The sequence below is a fragment of the Eurytemora carolleeae genome, unplaced genomic scaffold, assembly GCF_000591075.1.
Source record: "Eurytemora carolleeae unplaced genomic scaffold, Eaff_2.0 scaffold631, whole genome shotgun sequence".
Taxonomy (NCBI): domain Eukaryota; kingdom Metazoa; phylum Arthropoda; class Copepoda; order Calanoida; family Temoridae; genus Eurytemora; species Eurytemora carolleeae.
The window spans coordinates 108,792-130,766 of NW_019396541.1; the positions used below are offsets into that span (position 1 = coordinate 108,792).

Here is a 21,975-nt window from a genome sequence, read left to right on the forward strand (position 1 = left end):
TTCATGTTTCAGACGATTATTATTACACATGTTTATTAAAACTTGTCTCTTTCTTTTCCTCATAATTAATCATTAGAGAAATTGAAAAAAGTATGTAAATTTATATTAATATAGTATAAATAATAACAATAATGGAATTAGATCGGATAGTAGGATTCAGGACGAAGTAGCTCCTGACCATTTATCCCATGAACAGAAACAGTTCTAGGTTTCACCATTACTCCGTGTCCGTCCTTACACTGGAAATATCTTCGTCCTTCAACCTCTCCGTTGTGCTTTCCTGAAACAACAAAATATTTTTTTTACTTTCTTTGATTTTGTTAATTATGCAGAACTTTTAGACATTGCGGATTCAATTTTTGATCTTACTTTAATGATCATTTAAAGGGACTGTAGTGTGTAGACGTGATATCATGTGATCCTCCATTTGTATTGGCATGGAGTGAACGCTCAATTTTCAGCATTAAAAATGAGGAATTCTCTGTCATTGATCATCAGAGAATGTGTTAAACTCCGTAAATGGAGTGTGCATTAATACAGAGAGCCTGACTTAGAGGTAAACGCATCAAATTTAAGACCGGGTTGACTTTGAAATATCGCAACATCATTTTCACATTAATTAACTGATCATTTTTGTAGTATCTTTTGGGTATGTAAATTTAAAACTTCTATCTCGATTGTTTCTTGCTTCAGTTGAAAAGAAGCAATTGGCAAAATCCTGGATTGTGTAAGCGTGAATAATTTAATGACTTATGTTATGATTGGGCAAAGATAGAAATAAGTTTACAGCTGAAGGGAATCATAAATAAAATGTAGCAGACATTAAAATTGCAGTTCAATTATCTCAGATCCTTTGAGTCGTTCTTTATTGCTATTGATAGTTTGAACTTTGTCGTACGCGCAATACGAAAATGTTGAATTTAAGAACTCATTACAGACCTTTCGTGTTCCATCTGTGTAAAAAAAAAACTAATTTACATATTTTTAACCAACAAGAGTGTGTCTCGGATCTTTTGCACTTTGGGAGAATGATTTGTTAAAAAAAGATTAACATTAATATTAAATCATCTTCTGTTCTACAAAGACAACAGAGGCCTAAAAAGTTTTGTAATTCTGACTAAAAGGTTATTATTTACTAATTACCACGTGGATTTCTTAGTTCCAGTCCGAGCCAGATTCCAGGAGCAAAATCTGTATGTCCGACATACTTGACCGTTGCCATCTCCTTGTTGTGTATGACCATGACCCCCTGCCCGATGTCGAGGAACCGCTTGTCGACCTTCCTCTGGAACTTATTGTATACAGGACCAGGTCCAGTTTGGAACTCAGGACCTGAGGGTTCACTGCTCCGACGGACGGACATACTTCTAAAATATAAATTAAATGATAAAAGTTTTTTCGAATTTTGATAAAAGTAATAAACCCTGTAGCGGCTGGACTATTTTTGTAAAATACAGGAGTGAGGGGGGGGGGGTTGTCCTTACTTTTGCCTTTATAACACGTCAATATAGGGGAAAACAACGTAATGTTTTAAGAACCTCCAACTTGGTTAAGTTGCTATTTAGAGAGTTGTAAAAAATATGTTGAGATTTTTTTTAGTAGGTCAGGTTTTTGACTATTTTTGTATTTTAATAATCACCCACCCTTCTGAAAAGGTATCATTTCCTGCCGTAAGTAATAAAAAAAATTGTGGGATGAGTCCAGGGGTTTAGGCATTTTTAAATTTTTTAATCGAGGGCTGTTCTAGAGTTTAGTTTTCAATTTAGTCAAAAGATTGGTCGGTCACTCACAACATCCGAAATATCTGAGAACTTTTGAAGTAACTGAAATACTGCTACAGGGTTATGCTTAAAAAGCCCTAATTGAAGTTTACCAAAGAAAAACAATTGGACTAATGTACTGGAATGTTTTTAAAATATCGTAAGTAATCGTTTAGCATATTTGAAAGCTAAGTAGAAAAAAGAGATTATTTTACTTCATATGTGTTGAGTTGTTAAGAGGGTTGAGGGTAGAAGAGAACTGAAACCCGAAACTCAAGGTGTAAAGATTATGCACAGGCAGGTTGTATGGGTACCTGGAGCATACATCCAAGCTAACATATTATGGGAGGGGGGGAAATGAGGTTGTTTTCTGTAGTTGAGGGAGCATTTATCAGTTTTAAAGAAAAACAGAAACCAACTGAGAATTAGAATCTGATATCTGCAATTCTTTAGTTTCATTTATTCACTCTGAGTTCTTGCTTATAAACTTACTGATGGGCACACCCCTATGTTTCCTAGGGTGGGAAGATGAATACATGAATATTTTGCACACATGCTACCAAATACATGGAAAGTGGTTTATGACTCATATTCTTGAGAAAAAGCAGGGAGTGAACGGTATACGTGAAACTGCTGGACAAAGAGGATAAAAATTTATGGGTTAGCAACAGAGCTAGAAAAATGAAGTTTCTTTCACAATATTGATGAGATTAAGGTTTCAAGGATACCGTTGTTAACCTGGTATGTCCAGATCTTCAGAAAACAAGGCGAGGAATGAAATGTATTTAAAAATAATGACGTTAGCAAAATCTGTTTTTTTATAGGAAGGAACTAGGTTTGGGATAAATGTCAAAAACTATATTTTCTTCAATACAACAATAATGGAGAAATCTATTAAGTCCTTTGCTTTTATAAGGTTATTATATTAATATTAATATCATTAGGATGAATGATATTAATATGTTTGTAAATCATTCCTAGCTCAGCGCCCTCACCTGGAGAAGTTTGAGATACTAAGTGTCTGGTTCAATCCCGGAGATTGGTTGCTCCCGGAGTTCTTCGTCTCATGATGTCGAAGAGATAAGGATCTCCGAACCCGTCCCGGAGGAGGAGCACTGGTTGTACTTCTCCGGTGAACCAGAGAATTATTATTGGAAACCTTAAAAAATAAAATAAAAATATAAATCTTTTCTATAATATAACTTTGTAAATTAAATTCAAAAGGAAATCATTTATTGATTGAAAACTCATCAAACAAACTTTCATGATTGCTAATATTGTGATAATATCTAGTTCTTTAACGTTTGGAAGTTCATGAAGTAAATAGAGTACAGGGTGTCCCGATAAACATGGGAATTAAGAGACGACTTTTAAATCGAGTCTTCAATCCATGTGGCATTTTTTCATGAACAATTGCAGTATTCCTGTTTACACATATAATTTCAAAAACGCCTGGTCTTGAGATTTCAAAATGAGGTCTACCTTTTTGCATATATCTTCAAAATTGGCGGGGATATTGCAAAAATTCGTACGATTATAAATTTATTTAATAAATCAAAATCGTTACAACTTAAATAGACACGAGAAAAGTAGCCTCATTTTTATACTTTCCTTGCCATGCATTTAATGTCAGAAATCAAAGACGACTTTCAAGTATAGATATAGTGAACTTTAAAAAAATGTAGAGTTGAGACTTCTAGCAGAAAATTTTAGCAAAAATTATTTATCACAGGTGTACAATGTACATGGAATAAATTGAGTTTATGGAGTAAAAGAGTTGCTTGGAGTAAATGAAGTTCGTAAAGTAAACGGAGTAATTATGGAGTACATGGAGTTAAAGGATTACATGAAGTAAGTGGACTAAATGAAGTTAATTAATATAGTTGTAAATTAAGTAACTGGAGTACATGGAGTACACTCTGATCCTGACCTGTGATTCACAGACGCTGACGTCACAGCTCTCCTCGTAATTATCTTCGGCGTCTAGCTTCGACAGTTTCTTCTTTGTAACGAACACACCGCGGTCCTTTCCAGCAGCAAAATATCTAGAAAAATAATTCTAAATTTATTAAAAACTTTTAAGAATTAAATACTTTTTAAGTTTAAAATTGAGAATATCTCCCACATTAAAGTTCAGATAAAAATGTAAAGAGAATACCGTTGTGAATAGGGATATGCCCTCTTTTTAAAGTGGAGGACTGGAGATTACAACGATAATCCGTATCGTTAATTTGTTTTGTAATATCAGAAAAGAAAACTAACATGAGAATTAAATTTAAAATAAGATTAATAATTTAATGACGGCTTTTTAACTTTATCAACTCCCGTGTTCCTTTGAGCTCTATGTTCTCAACAACCTACCTTACTCCCTGCACTGTACCATCATGTCTACCAAGTTCTGAATCCAACTCTATTCCGAACCATTCTGACATATCGTCGACGAAATCGACGGAGCCGATGAATCGAACCACGCCTTTGCAACCCATCCCCGGCGCCACCTCCTTGACGTGAACCCTGTCTCCGATCCTGATCTCCGACTTCTCGACGATACTCGCCATCACGGCCTGGATCTTCCCCTGCACGTGGGAGACATCAACCTACACATTTAGAACATCATCACTCATCAGTCAGTATAATACAAAAGACGACACCAAATTTTAAAATTGGTGAAATCGTAATGTTTACTTATTAAGTAAAGATGTAAATTTTTAAATAAACAGATTACCATTCGCAGATATTTCATTAAAAAACATTAAAGAACCCACGAGTTTAACTCGTTAAGATTTGTAATTATGAAAAGACGAATCTTGATCAATCTCATTGGTCGGAAGATTTTTGATCCCACATTTTAATTTTCTACAGAGTGACTTTAACTCCTGAGTAACTAGTTTAGCTTATTCCGTCCATTTAAAAGTTCCTTGCTTTGGTCCTCTGAAGAAAGGGCAGGAATTAAAGTTTAAATTTTACATCAGTATGATATCTCCTTCTACGTTCTAACAGATAAAAGTACTTTTCTATACCAATTAAATGTGAATAAATCGATAATCATATTAAGCGTTCTCTTAATTATAAATTAATCTCCATTATAAAACTAAAAAACTAACCTTTCCATAATTAACCACAGGTTTGGAGGGGGTACGTTTGACCGGCGTAGTTTCTCTGTATCCTCGTCCAACCTTGGATATCTTATTTGCAGGGACAAACATACCATGCGCTTCATCACATCTATATAAAGTAGTAATCTCTGTTAATCTGTTTGTTTGTATCTCCGATCATAAATCATAAATCCCTTGACCGATTTGCCTCAAATTTTGATTGGAGAACTCGATAGAACCACTGATTTAACATTCTAAGTGGGGGAGGTTGATTTCTAAAGAGAAATTTAGTTTCTTGACAAAGCTAAGTTCTTAAATAGAAGGACTTCATAGATTTTTATCCAGTTGTAAAAATTACCCCTATTTACGAAGAAGGGAAGCTAAACGAAATTCAAAAGTTTTTGTTAAACGGAACAAATTTAAAATTTTGTAAGACTTGTTGTATTAAATAGATTATTATTATTTATCTAAAATTATTAAATTTTAGTTACTTGAATTTAATTTCGAATAAAAAATAATTAATTACCTAAAATATCGAATTCCCTTGACTGTTCCATCATTCTTTCCTTCAGGAATATCCAGTTCTATTCCAGCCCACATACCAATACTAAACTCAGTAGTACCACAAAACCTGTAATAGTAATATCCAGTTCTATTCCTGCCCACATACCAATATTAAACTCAGTAGTACCACAAAACCTGTAATAGTAATATCCAGTTCTATTCCTGCCTTCATACCAATACTAAACTCAGTTATAGTAGCACAAAACCTGTAATAGTAATATCCAGTTCTATTCCTGCCCACATACCAATACTAAACTCAGTAGTACCACAAAACCTGTAAAAGTAATAATAACAAAGAATAACAAGAATAACTGAATCAATGTCAAAAAGTCATGGGGAAAAAAAGATATTGAAAAAAAACTTGGAAATAAAACTTGGATTAAAAAGTACCAAGACAAAATTTCACAGGAAATAAAGTCCTGGAACTTTTTTTCCTAAAATGGTATTGAGACTGTCAATAAAGTCTCAGGATAAAAGTTCACAAGAATCAAAGTCATGAAGAAAATTTGTCTGAGGAAAAAAGTCCTAAGAAATGTTGAGCTTTATCCCCTTTATAAAATGTGCAATGTTTAATGTAAAAGTTTAGCCAGCTAAATGTAATATGAGGATTCATGAACTATAATAATAATATAATAAATTTAAATAATAAAAAGATATACAGGGTGTCCCACATCAAATTAGACCGCGTCAATGGGTCTAAATTACAATTTGCGGGATAAATCAGAAAATTTAAGAAGAATGAATCATTTAAAAAAATTTAATTAGGCTAATAGATTTTTTTTTGCAGAAAATGCAAGGTTTTATTATGTGCGTATTTTGGCGTTAAAGATTGGAGATAATCTAATGATCTAATATGGGACGCTCTGTAGCGCACTAAAGACTCCGGTTCATATAAAGAAACGGACCGATTTTTAGGCCGCTAAGAGTAATTTGCAGTACAATATAGAATACAAACAGATTGTAGACGGTAAAACGGGACAGTACACCATTATATTCACCCCCTTTAAGTGAATTAAATAAGAAGTTTAATGACCCACCTAAGTGTTCCGATCTTATTACCAGCGACCACCCTGTCGTTGAGCTTGAGTCCCATCGCCTGCATCACGGTTCTCCCGGAGATAGAGTTTACTCCTGATCTTGTCAAGGTTACGGAGCTACGCATTTTCCCTTCCAACCCTTCAGAGAGAAGACGAACCATCTTGTTGATTAAATCCTGAAAACAATAAACTTTAGAATATTGGATTGGTCATTTAGTACTGTACTGTACTGTACTGTACTGTACTGTACTGTACTGTACTGTACTGTACTCTGTACTGTACTGTACTGTACTGTACTGTACTTTACTGTACTGTACTGTACTGTACTGTACTGTACTGTACTGTACTGTACCTGTGCATCTGGAACTAGATCGAAGGTTGAAGCATCAGGAATACATTCAACTGGTCTCCGTCCTAGATCATCTGTTGCTTCAGTATCTGCTCCAAACTTTAATAGAACCCTAAATATCAGAATAAATTATTAGCATTAATTAATTGCGATTTCGAAAATTAGCAATTTACTTAAAAGTTTCTTAGTTCACTGCTCAAAACCTCTGGTAAAAAGTTGCTTTAGGTGGATATAATTTTTTTTAACCTATCTGCCCCCAAACAAATGTTAGAAGCTGCTTAATGGAAGAGAGCTTATATTGTTACTAACATAGCTGCTCCCAAACATAGGTTAAAAGCTGCTATATGAAAGGGTGTAAATATTTTTAACTAACCTAGCTGCTTCCAAACAAAGGTTAAAGAAGCTGCTTTAAGGGGTGTTTATATGGACACTAACCTAGCTGCTCCCAAACATTGGTTAGAAGCTGCTATATGGAGGGGTGTATACTGTATATATATTGTTACTTACCTAGCTGCTCTCAAACAAAGGTTAGAAGCTGCAATGTGGAGCGGTGTAAATATTGTTACTAACCTAGCTGCTACCAAACAAAGGTTAGAGGCTGCAATGTGGAGCGGTGTAAATATAGTTACTAACCTAGCTGCTTCCAAACAACGGTTAGAAGCTGCAATGTGGAGCGGTGTAAATATATTTACTAACCTAGCTGCTCCCAAAAAAAGGTTAGAAGCTGCATTGTGGAGCGGTGTAAATATAGTTACTAACCTAGCTGCTCCCAAACAAAGGTTAGAAGCTGCAATGTGGAGCGGTGTCCCGTTTTCATACTCTACACACTGAGTATCTACATCAGATCCCTGTAAATAAATTTATAATAATTCGGAGATTTGGGTATTATATCATTTATATTATTTTTTATTGTTCACAAAAGAACTTTAGCCCTTTTTCATATATTTAGGCAATCTGTATATCTGTTTTTCTTCCAAGAACCTGGAACTCTATTCCATTGGAAATAAAATCTTTAGGCACCCTAGCAAGTTTTAAAACAAGTCTTTAAAAAAAATTTCTTGAAGAATATAATAATTTTCGTTGTATAAATCGAAATTGCTTTTCTTGCTAAATCTTGATTCTATCCCCTTTCCCCTGTTATTATAACAAAACAAAATAAAACATATACATTATAAACTTTGTGTGCTGGGGTGTCCCCCCCCCCCTACGATCCATTCTTCTTCTTTTCCTCTCTATTCTTCAATACCTTTCCTCTACTACTTTTCCTTTTCCTCCTTTTCCTTTAATTCTAAATTGTTTTTGTTTTATTTTGTTATTTAAATTAAACTTGTATGTATCGCTGCAGAAGGGCCTCTCATTCAAAACAACCAACAATGGTTAGAGAGACCCTGACTAAATTAAAATGTAAAAATTGCGCAATTTAAATTGTTTTTAATTAAATATTTATTCAAATATATATCTATTTATCTATCTATCACTGCAAACTAGTCAAAAGTTGAAGGTTAAAATTCATGCGGATATCACTGGTACGACTTTGTGACCTCGGTCCTTATTGCTTCTCTAGTTTTGATTTTGGACACAAGTACGAGAAACATTTATTTTCTTAGAACAAAATAGAAAATTTCAAAATATCTTTTCAATATCTCTTCAAGAACAGAATTTATGGTTATAAACATGTAAGATATAAAGTCTCAACTTTCTCAAGTCCTAGGACAAAATGTCAGTGGAAATAAAGTCCTAAGTTATAGATTCCTGGCACTTTCTTTCCTAAAATAATTTGGGGGCTGCCAATAAAGTCTGAAGAAATAAGATCACATGAATTAAAGTTCTAAAGAAAAAAGTCCTATGTCTTGGGAAAATGAAGTCAAGACGTTTTCATAAACAGACTTTCATCTATACATCTGCATATTGAATATAGCCAGGGGTGTTTTAAATATCAAGTCCCTTTTTTCCATGGTTGTAAACATCTTTTGTTTCCAAGCATTTTCCACAGTAAAAGGACTTTTTTGTATAAAATCATACTGTAATTCAAAAAAAGTCCTAGAAAATAAAGTCTCAAAATGGTAGGACTTTATTTCCAAAGATTTTATATTTCAAAGACTTTTTTCCACGGGACTTTTTTAGTGTCAAAATTATAGGACTTTATTTCAGAAAACTTTTTTAGAGAACTTTTTTGGGCGGTTACCACAGGGAAGAGCACACGTATAACAAGTCTATCAATAAAGAATATCTACAAAACTCATCAAAACATTGTATTTAAATATGTGGCATAGTGTATAGGAGCCATGTCCGTCCATCGACATCTAGATAATTCAAGGAATTTAGATTAAAGGAACTGTAAACATAATTTCAAATGACCATATATTTAGAAAGTGGCATGTCAAATTCTCAGTGGTATTCTTTAAACCTCCGCCTGAGCAACAATGAACAAGGTTTTGTTTATCTACTCTATTCTATTCATATAATCTATTCATCTTTGAGCAAGGTTTAAAGAGATACCGTTGTAAAACGGACAAGTCAGTCTGCAGTCTGCACTCTCCACTAAATCCCACTATTTATACGACCAGAGTACTGAAATCCATCTATTTATACTGCCAGAGTACTGCAAATCACACTATTTATACTGCCAGAGTACTGCAAATCCCACTATTTATACGGCCAGAGTACTGCAAATCCTACTATTTATACGGCCAGAGTACTGCAAATCCAACTATTTATACGACCAGAGTACTGCAAATCCCACTATTTATACGGCCAGTGTACTGCAAATCCTACTATTTATACTGCCAGAGTACTGCAAATCCTACTATTTATACGACCAGAGTACTGCAAATCCTACTATTTATACGGCCAGTGTACTGCAAAACCTACTATTTATACGGCCAGAGTACTGCAAAACCTACTATTTATACGGCCAGAGTACTGCAAATCCAACTATTTATACGGCCAGAGTACTGCAAATCCAACTATTTATACGACCAGAGTACTGCAAATTTAACTATTTATACGGCCAGAGTACTGCAAATCCTACTATTTATACGGCCAGAGTACTGCAAATCCCACTATTTATACGGCCAGAGTACTGCAACACAAAGAGACTTAGTTGAGGGTGCGCTGGAAGCAAAAATATATATGTATTCAAGAGATTATAATTAAAACAAGTAATTAAGATTAATCAATAGTAGAATGATTAACTAGTTATATCTAAATTAAATAATACTAATTATAATATCTTTGAGTAACAAAAAATGTAAAAATTAATGTAAATAATAAAAAAAATTCTTACTTAGCTGATAGATCAGCTCCTTTCTGAACAAGATATGACGCAATTTTTGACGCAGTATCCACACTCCCAACTCCACTTGCCCCTGCTTTGGCTGCGTACATCACCAGCGTCATGTCCGTCAAGGAATCTCTGAAAAAAAAATTTTGTTAACAAAAACTGTCCTGTATTCTGTTTTAGTTAACTATGCTATCATTGTTATTTCAACTTTTAATAGTCGCTAAATCTTTCAGCATTTTCTCTTCGATACAACAAGAATAAAAAAATTTGCTGAATTACGTAGATTTCAAAATTTTACGAAAATCAAAAATATTTGGAGACAACTTTGAGCATCTATGTGGGTTCATGTGAGGTCCCACACAACATATTTGGCCCTGATCAGTTCACCCATTATGACGTTTATTTAACACAAACGGACAGTCAGACAAGCAAAGTATATATATATATAGATTAAATTTATGATGCATATGTCCTAGGCAAGAGAAATTTTGGCAACCACTTTTTTGGTATCTTTAATATCTTCATTATAGAAACCTAGTCAGATCTTCACAAAAAGTTTCAGGACTTTTTTCATGACATCCAAAGTACTTAAATTTAATAAAATAGCTTGCCTCTAGGTAAAAACCCTTAAATAAAGTTTGCAACAATTTATAAGGGATTGTATGTAAGCGTAATTTCAAGTGACCCTCCATGCAAAGATGGCAATACACAATTCACAACGGTACCCTTGAAACCTTTACCTGATCAATATTGTCTTGTTAGGTTTTAACGAGTTTCATTCTGATCATTCTTATATGTTTTCCTGATGTAGAAAGGCGCAAGTCACTTTTGTAGAGAAACCACAATTTTCAAAATGACAAACATTGATATCTAATTCATTCTCAATGGTACCGTTGTAAATCGATCATGGCCATCTTCATGAAGGATCACATGAAATGATGCCAACAGTCCCTTTAATATCTATGAAATAATGCTATCAGTCCCATTAATATCTATGAAAGCAGACTGAAGTACTCCACCTGTCATCAGGGTGCCCGCCACGCTTCATTATCTCCAGAAGAAGATCATCAACAGCGTGCTGGGTTTGCGGAACCCATTGACGCAGAATCGCCAGGATGTGACCAATACTAAACAAACAAAATCATGGATTAATTAAATGAACAGTCTAAACTCTCCAGACTAAGATATTAACTTGAATTTCGTACCGTTCTCAATTCTTTAATATTAATGCAGTTGCAGAAAAATTTTTAGAAAAAGTTTTGTATCCATTAAACTCTTTAATTTATTTTGTGCGATTATAATTGAAGGGGTTTACTTAGATCACATAAATTTCACTAGAAGGGGATCGATCATTCATTTGGCGTACAGTCCCGTTTTGCCTCATATAGTCTGCACTTGTACTGTACTGCTTGCCAAGGCTAACTGAAATTAAGGCCGGTACATGAAATGTACTGGAATGTACCGTGAATTACCCCTTTATTTAAGTTAATTGAAGTTAGGAAATCAAAAGTGAGAAGAAATTTGAAATTAAAACTTTCTCTAAACTATTACATGTCAACCAATTGCTTTGTGCAGACGGCCTAGACAATGTCAGACATTCATGAAGTTACATTTAGATTATTTAAATATCTTAAATATACACATTTAAAATTCAATAAAGAAAATGTTTTAAATCATGAAAATGTTAACTGTCCAACGAAATTCGTATTTTTAATTGCGTGTTCAATATTCCGAGTTTTAAACTGCTTAAATCAAAACTTTTAAAAATTAACCAATTTGTTTGAAACCATTAAGATTTCACTTTATGCAATATCTCGTGGAGTGAGATTTTACAAAATATACGTTAAAAGATTTGTTACTGAAATATTTTTCCTTTTCTGTAATTCCCTTTGTTAACTCTCACGCCTTTTTAACCGTAAAAATAATATTTCTTCCTTTAAACAGAATGATTTATCTCAGTGGCATACGACGCGTGCCCCCCCCCCCCTGAGAGGCTGAGGGGGGGCACCCATGGGGGAGGCTCTTTTAATATTACATCTGCTTGCATTTCCCTTCCTCAGGCCAGGCACATTGGCGTACCTAGGGGGGGTAGTAGTCCTCTTGCCCCCCCTGGGAGTTCCAGGCGGGGCACTGCCCCCCTGGAAAATACAAAATTAAAAGGAAACTACGTTTAAAAAGTAACACCTGACAATGACAAAGACAATTGTGCCCCCTCTAAACAAAAGCCCTCGTACGCCCCTGATTTATCTTAACCCTTGATCCCGTTGCTTTTTTACTGGAGTCGGTACGAGACAACTTTGAAGACGACATCAACGAAAGTTTTAAAAGTAACTTATTAAATTATCTTATTCATTGTGAAATGCATCTGTTTATACTTTTTACACTGCTTTTTTGGGAAACCATTGCTGGAACCTTCTTTAATTTTTCAACAAAATACTGCTAGGTCTGCGATCTCCTTGAAATTACCGAGAATGTTCGTCAACTTCAAAATATGGGGTGAAAATGGAGTTATAATTAAATCATGAAAAATCGGATATAAGCCCAAAAAGCGATCAATAAAATTTTTCCCTGCATCTTGCTTCACTATAGTTCATGATTGCAATTGCTATCAAAATGAAAAACATATGTCCCCTTAGATCATGTTTTCATTGTCCAAATTTGATACTTTCTTTAAAAATTGAAAACAAGTATTATACATGGGAGATATTAATATATAAATTCCTTTTTTAAGCGGATAACGGATTTCGAAACTTCTTGATGAATCCTCAAAATAATTGAGCCACAATAGCTATCTTCTCCAAATATTTTCTCATTTCTTTAATTAACTGAATTCCATTTCTTTTTTCCAAAATTAAATTGATGGAAACTCATCAAGTAAAATATAACTGCACCATCAAAACTTAATGACGACATTTAGGGGCTACAATAACACATCTAAATTATACATTGTAAAATTGATTTAAATTAAAATAAATTGCCTGGTTTCTCTAGATTTAAGAATAGCACTGCATCCATGGCAGCTAGGATCAAAGAATGCAAGATCTAAAGTTCTACAGGTTCCACAGATAGGAGCCTCAACTGGAGGATGGGAGATAGGATGGGGGCGGGGAGCTGCTGTATAATCATCCTCTAGGAGAAGAGGGGGCGGGGAATCCGTCCAGGGGGCGGGACTCATGTCTCTGAGTGTTTAGAGAGTACTGAAGGAAGGACAGGTAAACTCAGGCAGTTCTCAGGCACAGGTGCTAACCAATACTGGAGAAATTTCATGGATAGAAGATAGATAGATAGGTAGATAAGTAGATAGATAGATAAATATATAGATACATGGATAGAGATATACATTTTACGAAATGTAGGTTGATTGTTTACTATTATTATTATATAGAAGATATATACACAGATAGATAGGTAGATATTCAATATACGGATAGATTGAAACTTAAAGTAAATAAACACGAAGTGGAGAAATACTCAAGTTTTCAACTGTATAGCCTTTTTTTTCTTATTACATGATGAGCTGGATTCGTACCAATAAGCAAATTGATTTTCGTCTGTATTTCAGAAAAAGATCACTTAAAAGAATGAATTTTTAATGATTTTAAATATAAATGAAAACTGTTCAATCCAACCATGATTCTTTTAATGTTAAAAAAAGTAGGAAATCTTTACTTTCCCCGTGTTGCAAGAAATTTTCGATTCTCACGCGGCAATTTACAGGATTTTAGCAACTACTCCTCAAGAACTACTGTACAATACGAAAAGCTGTTCTTTCTCCGGGTTTAAAATCTCTTGTTTTTCTTATCCTAGTAATAGTCTTTGTCACAAGCTCAAATTTTCCAATCTCTATATCTTGGCAACCTGATGGCGAAAATCATTGATATTTCAAACTTAGATTATTGGATCAAATAGAATTCATAGTTTGAAATATCTAAGGTCTATTGTGTTGCGAAGATATGGAATTCAAAACTCAGAGTTTGTGACAAAGGCTCAATTCCTTTAACATACTAATGCGTTTTTAAATCCATATGCCAATTATCTTGGCTAAAGTCTGGTTTATGTATATATTGTTTATTGAATAACCCTGTATAAGAAGATTATAGAATAAAGAAAAATCTTCTCGTAAGATCTTTGCGAGATAAATAACTTGAAATGAACTGGATTGACAGGATGAGTTAGAAGCAGGTTCAGGTTTAATTTCATTATAACTAGAACTCTTCTAATCTCAACAACAAATAATTCAGACGAAAATTTAAGTGATTTATTAATATATAAAATATTTGATCATTAAACTAATGATAATAACACAATCGGATGTATTTAGTGAAATCAGAAAAATAAGTGAAGTAAATAGTTTTGTGTTCCGAATTTAAGGATGAAGCATTGATCTCCATCTTATGTGGATTAATTTAATTGATCTTTGATATCAAGTGATGGTCATACCCAAAAGAGATAACTCTAATTTAGGGATTACCCATTGACCCTCGAATTGTGACATAGATTAGGCGCCTATTTTACAGTGATTTTCATAATATGCTTGAATATTGCATACAAGTCCGTAATTTCCTTATGAGATAAATAGATTATAGCTGAATTATTTTATTAATTTTATTTACTAGGGTCAAAAAATCCGTTTCAGGTTGATAATTTGATTTTAAATCTCAAAGAACCTTCTTATAGATAAAAAGGGGATAAAATGTCTCGCATCAAACCCAACATTTTTATTAAAAAAATACTCGTATTTAAATATAGTTATCAATTGTAATCAATTTATTTCAGAAACATGACTACTGAGAATGACAGGTGATTTCTTGATTCGAGAATAAAAACGTGTCAGACAATAAAATATTTGGTTCATGTCAAAATCTATACATATACTTGGCTTTAAAAAAAAATTTCATCCGAAAAACGTCAAAACGGCTGAACCGATCGGGCCTAAATTTTGTGTGGGACCTCGCGTGACCCAAGGGGAGATTTATGGGTGATCAAAATTAAAAAAATTTTCCTCCAACAAAATTTGTTTTCCATTAAATTTTGAAAATTCACGAAATGTTTTTTTATAAGATCCGAAATTTTGTGTTTGTTTTTGTTTTACAGTGTATAAAGAGAGAAAATGTTCACAAATGAAATAGAAGATGGGCGCGAAGCTCCCTGAAAGCCTAGTAAAGTAAATTGCACGTAGTAAGATTGAAATCTTCTAATTGTTATCAATCATAACTTCCCTTTTTGAAGAGTCACTTAAGAGAACAAATTTAAATTGAATTTCTAATATGTAATTGGGTAAGTTTGTTTTTCTCATGCTTGTGCTTAAAATCAAAACTACAGAACCTACAGGGTGAGTAAAAAAAAGAGTGAATAGCGAGATCTTGCACATAACAGATCAATTTTTTGGTAATCTCATTTTCGACAAATATGTATGAAATTTTAGAATTTGTTTTTTGATAGGTAATCTGATAAACCCTTGAAAAAAATACGCAAAAATATTTTTACTCAAAATTAGATGAGCAAAAAAAGTGAGAATAAATTGTTTCTATCACACCTTAATATCAGATCAGATGAGTAGTTTCGGAGAAAATTAAATCAAGAAAATCCGCAATCAATATAGTTTAATGTTACACTCTTTTTCCTATTTTCCTATTATTCTGATTTAGACATTTTTACCTATCTCAATAATGTATATTACAAAAAGAATTTAGAACAAAGATCTCATCAAAATGATTTTTTTTTTCAAAGATAAAAATGCGAATTTTCTCAATTAAATTTCGCACATTTTCTTCGAAACTACTCATCTGATCTTTTTAAGATTTTAAAGTGTGAAAGAAATAATATATTCCAGCATTTTGTTTTTCTACTCATCTTATTTTGAGAAAAAAATAGTTTTGTGTTTCTTTTTTAGGGGCCTAGACTGCCTTTCAAAAGAAATTCTAAAATTTCAAACATATTTGTCAAAAATGAGAACACAAAAAAAAGATTCATTATGGGCAAGATCTCGCTATACACCTTTTTTTGACTCCCCCTGTACAAGGTCACTACGTCGTACCAGTAATGTCGCATAAATTTGACCTTTGCATTCTGTCTAGTTTAGTGTGTGTTCTAACAAATCATACTTTTCAAGTATCATAAGTTTAATAAAAACTTTTCTTTTGCTAGAGTTACAAAATCCTTTACGCATAAACCTCAGAATGCATATAAAAAATAAATACTTGACAATAAACATATGACAATTCAAAGAAGAGAAAGCATGAATGCATTTAATATGCATTTCTTAAAAAAAATGGCATATTAAATTCTTTACCAGAAGTCAATGCATGATGATGGTATTGGTTTGTCCTTTAAATATTCATATTTAGTAGAATACAACTGTGTAATCTCAGTGAGATACAGAGTACCATTTACTTGGTTTAAACTATAGTAAAACCTTGGCATTTGATTTCTGCTTAATTTAACTCTTTCCTAGAATAAGACTTGAACTTGAAACTAAAACAAACACTCATTCTTAACAATTTGTAATTAAGTAAATTACTTTTCATCGTTCAGTGACTGAAGGAAACATTTACCTTGCTTGAAATCTAGTTCTTAAAATAGTTTAAGATCCAATGATTAAGTGCAGGGTTATCCACACCACACGAGACTGTAATAAGGACCATGAACTTTAAAAAAAACTATGGGTTAATTGTTTGACTTCTTGTGCTTAAGATAATTTTTATATAACTATAATTGCTGGACAAAATAAAGTAAATAATTGTAGCGAACATTGAATACAAGAAAAAGTGAGGTTTAATATTTTGTGTAAACTCTGTATAACTGAGCGTCTTATTATTTTTTCACGAATGTTTAGACAAGTCCTGAACAGTATTCTTAACCCGAACCTTCCAATCGGAGAAGGATTGTTCGATCCAGAGAAGGAGAATGAGAACCTGGAGAAGGATCAGATTCCGGAGATGGTTTTAAATCTGGAGAGATTGGGACGCTTTGCCGCGGAGAAAGGAGAAATTCAAGAATCTCTTGCTTTTTTTACAAAGGTTTAATTTTTAATAATCCATAAATTTCAATTATAATTAAATTAAACATTAAGTAAATATCTATGTAACTAAAGTTTGCATTTTGTGTTTTTTATAGTATTACCCTTTATATGATAGTTATAGCTGACAAAACGGCTGGACCAAATTGGCTGCGGTTTTTTTTCTATAGGGAACCGTATTAGTTAAAATAAAAATATAATACTGCAAGCGCGGTTGAACGACGAGAGTAACTATAGACTATGAATAATCATATAAAAAATTATGAAATTGCCAATGAACTGTTTTCCATTTGTCAAGACTATTAATCAATTGATAAGTGGGCCGAAACTGATAAGTCATATTTCTTAAGGACTCTAATGTGACTTGTGTCTAAGAAAAAGACTTGCATTTGACAAATTTTATTTTACAGGTCGGTCAAATTAATATTAAAGAGATTTTCTTGGACATGGTCTGAAAAGTACTTGAGGGAAGGGGCTGAAGGAGTAAAATCATTCATCTTTTAGGGCCATATTCGTGAATAAAAATAATGAATAAATGAATATGGAATGGTTTATTTTACTGTATTAATCATTCTAAATGAGATCCGACAAGTAAGGTTAATTTTAATTTTCTTTTAATTTTAATATTTTGCAGGCTATCCAGGAGTATCCAGAGGTAGCTTCATGCTACAATAACAGAGCCCAGGTCTATCAACTTCATAACAATTCAGATCTTGCTTTAGGTAAACACTTATTAGAACTTCATATGAGAGAAAAACCAATGTTTTTTACTATTTATTATCAATTTTAGCGGATTTGGAGAAAGCAATTTCACTAAGCGGTGGAACTGGAAAAGTAGCAGCTAATGCTTTTTGTCAAAGAGGAATGCTCTACAGAAAGGTACTCTAACCCCAACCCGTTATTCCAGATCCAGACTGCTATGCAAAGACTGGGTCGACTTTAAACTGCCCCCGTGGCCTTTAAGCTGTCTGTCTAACTCACTTACACTTTTTTTCAGCCCAGGCATGAACTTTTCAGAACCATAAAGCACTTCATAAAAGAATTCATTGGCAAAACTCTCACAGATTTCTGCGTGAGAGCTTGCAACCTTTGAATCCCTGTAAATCATATCTTATACGATAATTTATATTTTATATTTTCAAGTAAGATGATCTTAAGCTTTTTTTTTAAAAGGGTTTACGTGTCATTTTTACCATAAAGAGTGTTTTTAGGAAGGAAAAGATGACGCGGCAATGGACGATTTTCGCGCAGCTGCCGCGTTGGGTTCTGGGTTTGCCAAGTCAAAGCTCGTGGAATTGAATCCATACGCGGCAATGTGCAACGCTATGCTCAGGTTAAAAATACATTGCCACTGTATGGTTTGTGGAGTATAATGGTTACCCACAAATAATGAGACTGAAATGACGACCAGAATCTTTTTAAAAATATAACAATCTGAAGGTTGATTTAGAACCTTTGTGCATGATTAAGTTTTAAAAAGGCATTTTAATAAAAATGATCTAGAAAAGAGATAAATGCAACTGCAGGGTTAAGGGCACCATGAAAAAAAGAAGAATAAAAATTCCATACTGTTTGAGTCTAATTCTTTATGGGTAACCTTATACCACTCATACCACAATCAAGATGATACAACATAGCACTTTAAGAATATTTGATTAGAAAATCTTTAAACATAAGAGTTCATGAAAAATGTTATTTTAAAAAAACATGGCGAGAAAGGTAAAAATATTTGATGAATGTTTAGAAATGTTTTCGGTGCACTCTCTGAAGGAAAAGAACCCGGAAGACCCCATGAGCTAGCAGCAAAACAAAATGACTAATAAATATTGGAAAACTTAAAAGTTTTTACAAGTTAAACAACTACAATGTGACTCGTGAAACTGTGAAATAGGAAAACGGTATTTGAGCAATTTTATAGTATTGATTTGTATAATATAATCCAGATAGTTTCATTGGTTGATTGAACTGAACTTGTCGGCTTCAGGTTCCACAGTTTTAAGGGTCCCACTTTAAACGCATTTTTCGGATCTTTAAAAATCAATTAAATTTCTTAATTCCAAAAAGACGCGTCTGTACTTTAAAAAAAATGTTTTTTTTAAATAAAAGCTATTTGAATTATATCATAATTACAGAGCATTTTAGTATTATTGTGATGTATATTGTATATATATATATTGTGTTTATATTTTTAGTTTATTAAAGATACAAGAAACATATAACTTCTTTCTATTAAAGGGGCTGTAGTCGTAATTTCAAGTGACCCTCCATTGTTCTATTTAAAACTTTTATATCATCAATTATGAGGGAGAAAACGTCGATCTTTATGTTTTAATGTGTTTTCCTGCAGCAGAATATGCACAAGTCACTTTTGCACATATACAACAATTGAAAATAATCAGCTTTCAAAATTATAAACATTGATGTATAATTCGTACTTACATCAGACAAAGCTTTTAAGGGTGCCGTTGTGAATCGGGGATTTTCATCTTTGCACGGAGGGTCCCTTGAAATTGCGTTCACAGTCCCTTTATACAAAAGTATAAACTTACCCATACATTATTAAAGAGAGAAAGACGAGTATCCCGAGAATCCAGTAGTTCTCATTAATCTTTAGCTTCAAGTCTAGATACAGTATTCTTATATAATCCTCGTCCAACCAATCCAATCCATACACAGTACTCATTCTCATACTCATACAGGGGTTTATCACTTGGTTGGTATTCAATCTTGATTATAGGATCAAAAGTTTAAATTTTGCAGTCAGAACTTTATTGTTGAGAATCTCTGGTTCAAGCATTGATCTCCATCCTATGCAGATCTACAGATCAATTTAATCTTTTCGATATCCCGTGATGTTCAAGCCCAACAGTAACAACTTTAATTGAGAGATCAAGCATTTATCCTCAAATTTAAAAGTGCTCACATTGGATATTGAGATCACGTGTTCAAAATTAACAATATTCACACTAAATTTCCGATCTCTGAAAACCTTTTTGTTAATTTAGTTTATTGTTAATTTGCTTTCGCACATTTTCTTGCGCTTTTCAAAAAGTTGTTTTCTTCTTTTTCACTAAATTTGTGTAACTTGTTTAATCCACAGAGTTCTCTCTAAAATTCCAGTTCTCTGGTTTCGAATTGTTATCCGTGAAATAAACACTTGATTTCTAATCTGTACTAGGGTCTGTAGACGACTGTTTACTCAAATCTACCGGATCCCGGGGTAAAACGACGAGATAATTTAACTCCACAACTTCTCTGTCACAAAATGCACAAATCATTGCAAATATCAGAATAACAGGAACAAGATTAAAATTTATTAAACAAGGAAATACTATAGGCTCATCTTTCTTAATTTAATCTAATTGTTTATTTATAAATCATAATAATCAAGTCAATTTTTTCGAAACTTTGAAGATTTTCGGACTTAACGGTTCCATAAAATTCCGAGTAGTTTACAACTTTATTAATGGTTTGATCTAAACATTTGCTTTCCTTAAAATATGCAACATTTTAACCCTGAAATGAGATAAATGCATAAAAACGAACGAAAAATGAACAAGAAAGGGTTTTTTGAATCATTGTTGCCTTATATATTATCTCTCGGGATGAAAATTAATTGCTAATTTAATCAAAATAAATTTGACAGAATTTAGTTTTGAAATGTTGGAATATGGTATTAGGTACAAGTTATTAGAAAAACGAAGAAACTAACGAACGAATCAAGTCTAAAACTTTATTTTGAAATTCAACAGATTTTGTAATATGTAAAACAAAGACGACTTAAATTCCGTTTAAACCCTATTTGGCCCATTTCTTTTGTGATAGCTCAAAAAAATATTTTAGCTATAGGAAGCAAAATGTTCTGGCTTTTCTAACTAACCCATGCCCCTCACTTAAGGCTAAAAGCTGGGCTTTTATACCTACTGCCTGAGTCCTCAGGCATACTGCCTAAATGCCTTATTTTAACTATACCAGACTAAATCTTTATTTAGACCTACTTCCAGCCATTGGATTTAAACATTTCATAGACGCCTTTAAAGGGAATTGACACATTTTCAGTTTTTCTTATATACGCATTTAGGTTTTAAAATTTTTGCAATGTTTTTCACATTTAAATTCGCTGGGTCAAAGACATTTCAAATATGTATAATTTGGTTGCAATTTTTTTAAAGCACATTTTTGCTAAAAACTATAATTCGCAATAAATATAGAGGTTTTTGCAAATTTGCCATTTTTCCCCCAGATTATTGAAGTAGAGCCCAAAGGCTTTCCAAAAACGTATCAAGTGTTCAAAATTTATATACAAGAATAAAATGGAGGGGGGTCAAGTTGACCCACCCCAGGGCGGCCAGGCAACCAGTTAGTAAACCAGACATTAGGCTAAATAGGGTTTAAATGGTAATGTCTGTATAAGTACAAACAATATTTTGTTAAATATGTTTTTTATTTTTTTATTAAAGTTAAAACATATTGAACATAAAATACATTCACATAATGAAAAAAAAATATAAAACTGTAAAGTTACAAATTTATGAAGCTAACTAAATTTAAACAATTTTTTATAAATTAGATAATATATTTCAAGTTAAATTGGATCAAATTTACAATTTACATGTGTTGTACAGGGATTGAAATTACATCAAACAAAGAAAAACGATGACATTTAAATGTCATTCTTTTATCCACAAGTGGGAAAACGGGCGATACCAACCAATAGACTTCATTAGATGGTTGTGCGAATTTAATTGGGTTGAGCTTGTTTTTTTAGGCCACACAAATCAGTAACGTTCTCAAGAACGTTACACAAAAATCAAATTTAACTTTCAGTCGTAATATTTAGAAGGCTTCAGGTTGTCATAACTGTATCAT

At 32.9% G+C, this 21,975-nt stretch overlaps 2 protein-coding genes across 2 annotated transcripts; one reads left to right on the plus strand and one right to left on the minus strand.

Moving 5' to 3' along the window:
• Nucleotides 1-81: 81 nt before the first annotated feature.
• Nucleotides 82-19,744, minus strand: LOC111705147 (CAP-Gly domain-containing linker protein 4). Its single transcript, XM_023477607.1, has 16 exons — nt 19,656-19,744; nt 13,067-13,340; nt 11,108-11,215; nt 10,092-10,220; nt 9,055-9,108; nt 7,787-7,847; nt 7,565-7,653; nt 6,809-6,917; nt 6,457-6,632; nt 5,382-5,486; nt 4,865-4,985; nt 4,122-4,357; nt 3,691-3,805; nt 2,756-2,919; nt 1,144-1,367; nt 82-280 (listed from the first exon to the last, which is right to left on the minus strand). The coding sequence occupies exons 2-16, from the start codon at nt 13,261-13,263 to the stop codon at nt 138-140; spliced, it is 2,031 nt and encodes a 676-aa protein (XP_023333375.1). The 5' UTR covers nt 13,264-13,340; nt 19,656-19,744; the 3' UTR covers nt 82-137.
• LOC111705140 (tetratricopeptide repeat protein 36 homolog) lies at nt 14,869-19,320 on the plus strand. The gene is made up of 6 exons (XM_023477598.1): nt 14,869-14,888; nt 16,924-17,107; nt 17,741-17,828; nt 17,897-17,985; nt 18,318-18,439; nt 18,851-19,320. The coding sequence occupies exons 1-6, from the start codon at nt 14,869-14,871 to the stop codon at nt 18,924-18,926; spliced, it is 579 nt and encodes a 192-aa protein (XP_023333366.1). The 3' UTR covers nt 18,927-19,320.
• Nucleotides 19,745-21,975: the final 2,231 nt, after the last annotated feature.